Source organism: Myotis davidii, unplaced genomic scaffold, assembly GCF_000327345.1.
Source record: "Myotis davidii unplaced genomic scaffold, ASM32734v1 scaffold754, whole genome shotgun sequence".
In the NCBI taxonomy this organism is placed as follows: Eukaryota; Metazoa; Chordata; class Mammalia; order Chiroptera; family Vespertilionidae; genus Myotis; species Myotis davidii.
In genome coordinates this window covers 809,196-813,559 of record NW_006286241.1, presented here as the reverse complement: position 1 = coordinate 813,559, position 4,364 = coordinate 809,196, and the positions used below count along the sequence as shown (strand labels likewise).

Genomic DNA, 4,364 nt, shown 5'->3' with positions numbered 1-4,364 from the left:
GCAGACCCGCTCATATGTGGTCGATGGACCTTCAATAAAGGCGCAGAGATAGTTCAGTTACAGAAATGGTACTGAAACAGCTGGACGTCCATACCTTTTAAAGGCAATTTGCAGCATGTACAGAATTAACCCGAAAGCGATCATAGTCTGAAACAGGAAGACTTCTAGAAGAAATTCCCTTCCCCTCTGACAGCTATCAGTTCTGTCCGAATCTGTTCCTATTTTGTTCGTTAGTTTATTTTGTTCATTAGATCCCACATCTAAGGGGAATTATATGGTATTTGTGTTTCTTTGGCTTATTTCACGCAGCACAGTGCTCTTCAGGCCACCCTTTTCAGCAGCCTCTTCTGCCCCTATTCTTGGTTTCTCTTATGTCCAGTTTCACATAATCCCTCAAATGGCCCACAGAACAACCAGCTCCCTGCGGTCTGGGTTTAGACTGTTGGCTGGACGCTGCCTGGACCTCCAGTGGCTCAGCATCGAGTCCCTTGCACTCACCAGTTAGTTACCGGTTCTTCAGTTGTATCCTAAAATTAATTTCACTACATTGAAAGCTGTTCACCGCTACTTTTTCTTTCTTTGTACAGCTTGTACCTCCTTTTAAGCCTCAAGTAACATCTGAGACAGATACCAGATATTTTGATGAAGAATTTACAGCTCAGACTATTACAATAACACCACCTGAAAAATGTAAGTAAATCTTGAAGGCGATTCATAACACTCTGATATAACGGAAGAAAAAAAAAAGATGTTTTTTATTAGATACTAGAGGCCCGGTGCCTGGTGCACAGTATTTGTGCACTGGGGGGGAGGGGGCGGGGGGTGTCTCTCAGGCTGGCCTGCGCCCTCTCGCAGTAGAGGACCCTTCGGGGGATGTCCACCTGCTGGGAGGCCCTGCTAATGTAAAACTCCCGTCTCTTCGCTAGCATCTCGGTTTATTGAGTCTCAAAATGCGTGTCATGACGGTGGTGATTTGCTAGTGTTATTTCCTCATAGGTCACCTGTGTAAAAGGAGAGGCGATTGAAATAAGTTTAGCTGCTGTGTATTTTATGGACAAACCCAAGTGTCTAGAACAGCCATGGGCAAACTACGGCCTGCAGGCCGGATCCGGCCTGTTTGAAATGAGTAAAACTAAAAAAAAAAAAAAAAACACCGTACCCTTTTATGTCGTGATGTTTACTTTGAATTTATATTAGTTCACACAAACACTCCATCCATACTTTTGTTCCGGCCCTCCGGTCCAGTTTAAGAACCCATTGTGGCCCTCGAGTCAAAAAGTTTGCCCACCTCTGGTCTAGAAGATGTTGCCTTTGTTCATCTTCATTATCTTAGAAGTTAGGACTGGCCCTGACCGGTTTGGCTCAGTGGATAGAGCGTCAGCCTGCAGACTGGAAGGTCCCAGGTTCGATTCCGGTCAAGGGCATGTACCTTGGTTGCAGGCACATCCCCAGTAGGACATGTGCAAGAGGCAGCTGATCGATGTTTCTCTCCCATCGATGTTTCTAACTCTCTCTCTCCCTTCCTCTCTGTAAAAAATCAATAAAATATATTTTTTTAAAAAAAGAAGTTAGGACTACACAGACCAGAGAGAGTGTTGCCAAAAGAAAGTGTCGCCCAGCCAGTGTGGCTCAGGGGTGGGGCGTCAACCTATGAACCAGGAGGTCACGGTTCGATTCCCGGTCAGGGCACATGCCCGGTTGTGGGCAGCTGATCAGTGATTCTCTCTCATCATTGATGTTTCTCCCTCTCCCTTCCTCCCTGAAATCAGTAAAAATGTATATTTAAAAAAAAAAGCGTGAGATTGAAATGGTGTTTCTGCCCGCAGACGACGAGGACGGCATGGACAACGAGAGCCGGCCGCACTTCCCTCAGTTCTCCTACTCAGCGAGCGGCCGCGAGTAGGCCCCGTGCTGCTGCGTCGCTGTCGCCTGAGACTCACTCTGAGAACGGCTGCTGGACGTCGGACGGTCCCGGCTCCTCCACTCAGCAGGCGCCTCCAGACACCCCGACCGGCCCAGGCCTCACCCTCGCCGCCTCCGCCCGCCTGAGAACACACATATACGCAAATACACTCGACTTTTTGTTTTTTGCATGAAATTGTATCTCAGTCTAAGGTCTCATGCTGTTGCTGCTGCTGTCTTACTCTTAGAGCAACTTTCAGAGGTAACCTCACCGCCCTGGGAAGTCATGAGGCCGCCGCCGTCCACCCGCCCAGCAGTTGTCACCTCCTTGTCTTTCAGTCCTGGTTCTCCCCTGACAGCGGAGGGTAAATGAGATACACCGATGCTAGGTACATTTTTTTTTTTTTAACTCTCTAGAAGCTAAAGCAGAAACTAATTAGCCTGAGAAGACTTAGTGTATAATTCAGAAGGAGCGCTTGCGGAAGGGTGGCGGTGCAGGAGAGCCTGATTTCAGAGCAGAGCCTAACGTAGCCGTCGGCCGCTGAGGTCAGTTAGGAAGCATTTGCAAGGACCTCACGACTCGGTACATGCATCTAGGTGCCCGTTGGGTCCCGTAAAGGAAGCCGGGGGTCCCACGTGGACGTCCAGACCTCGCAGGCAGTCCCGGCAAACGAACATGGAAGGGAAGGAAGCAGAGGCACCGCCGAGTCAAGGTCAGCCCAAGGTCGCCGAGGGGATCGGCACCCCGAGAGCGTTGCTTCCCTCGTGCTTGGACACCGATGTCCGTGGTAATATTTCTCGCCGCTGATGGCTGAAGAATGTAGACAGGTGTAACGACCCTGCTTTTCACCAAAATGTGTGCACCCAGGTAAACGGGCGTTGGCCACAACGTGTGTTTTTGTTTTCCATTTCAGTTCCGTTCTGCGTGAATTAGCTTTTCCTCGGATGTTAGAACTTTGAATGTCCCGTTGTGATTTTGTTGATAATTGCAGTAGTATTTATTTTTTAGTGACGATACTTGTATGTCGTGGTAGCAAATGCAGCTCCAACTGAACACAGAGTAGACGGACTGCAGTTTCTTCGGGCCCGCGTGCAGGGGACGTCCTGCCGACAGGATTCGTGCACTTTTGCTCCTTTGGGAAGCGATTTTGACGAGACTCCGAGATGGGACTTGTGGGTTAGGATTTGGCGCTGGGAGAAGAGAAGCTGTCCTCCAACCCCTTGGTGCTAAGAATGAGAACATCCCCAGCTCCCCCACGCCAAGGGGCGATGTTTGCTCATCTGCGAAGGGAGGTGTCAGGACGGCCGGGCAACCAATGAAACGGCCCACGCGGAGACCTGAGTGGCGATCCACGAACCCCCTCGGCCGAATGAATGAACACATCTCAAGTGCTGGCGGAGGAGGCAGGTAGAGAGAAGAGCCTAGTGCGCTTGTCCTGCTCATGGTACACTGATCACTGACTTAAGCCATCAGGGAACACCACAGAACACAAAGGAACACCTCCGACCTCCCTCCTTCTGTACATACTCCTGCCCCCACGCTCCCCCGCCCCCACGGACAGGGGACGCGTATGCAAACCTCATCTTCCTCCCCCATCGACGACGATCTTCAGATTCAACCCTTTGGTGCTAGGAGCTGACACTTTCCAAAGCAGCCGATGAGACCCAGGGGCGGGGCCTGGAGATGTATTTCAGTTCCACTCCCTGACCGCTCCCACGGGGAAGACCGCGGCGTGACGTAGGCTCGTGACCGCACCGGGGGGAGGGCAGGCGACTTGGGAGCAGGATGCCTCATGCTCGCACGGAGCTGTCTTAGCCGCGACGCCGGGAGAGCGGACTCGCGGACAGGAAACCGCTGCTGGCGAGGGGGGGCCGCTGGGACTGCCGGGGGCTAAAGGGCATTTTCCTAAGGCAGCTAAGACATATTTCACATCGATTTTATCCTGATTTTTCATATTCCTCCCCGAGCGAGGTTCGTCCTTAGTGCTGAGTAGGAAGTTGCAGTCGTTGGCAGTTCACTCTTCCTTACACATATCGTTCCACCTTTTATTTTTTTTCCACTTGGAATTACGTTGAATGTTTCACATGGACCAGAAAGTAGACTAGAGGTATGTCTTGTAAGTTGTCTTGCATTCGTTCGATACAAAAACCAACCAACCAACAGGTGAGAGGAAGGGGAGAGAGCTGGGACTGGCTGCTCACGGCCTGGGCTCCCTTCGCGGGAGGTAGGACTCCACACACTAAGCACATTGGTAGCTTTCTTTTTGTTGTTGTTTTTTTTTTTTCTTTCTCCAAAAGTGAAGGTGATTCCCATGACCTTGGCCAAGGACGCGCCCCAGAGACCCACGGCAGTGCGGACAGTGCCCAGGCCGGCCCCTCCTCACCGCCGGCCCCGTCCCTCCGGTGCTCGGCCCGTCACCGACCCCCAGGACTCCCCTAGGGTCCCGCTGGCCCTTGGCCTC

At 51.6% G+C, this 4,364-nt stretch overlaps 1 protein-coding gene across 1 annotated transcript in view; it reads left to right on the top strand.

Moving 5' to 3' along the window:
• Window positions 1-2,103, top strand: part of AKT3 (v-akt murine thymoma viral oncogene homolog 3) — a 219,572-nt gene extending 217,469 nt beyond the window's left edge. The window contains 2 exon segments of the mRNA XM_015559922.1: window positions 588-690; window positions 1,827-2,103. Of these exon segments, the coding sequence (XP_015415408.1) occupies window positions 588-690; window positions 1,827-1,903 (180 nt within the window). The 3' untranslated portion in view covers window positions 1,904-2,103.
• The last annotated feature ends 2,261 nt before the right edge of the window (window positions 2,104-4,364 follow it).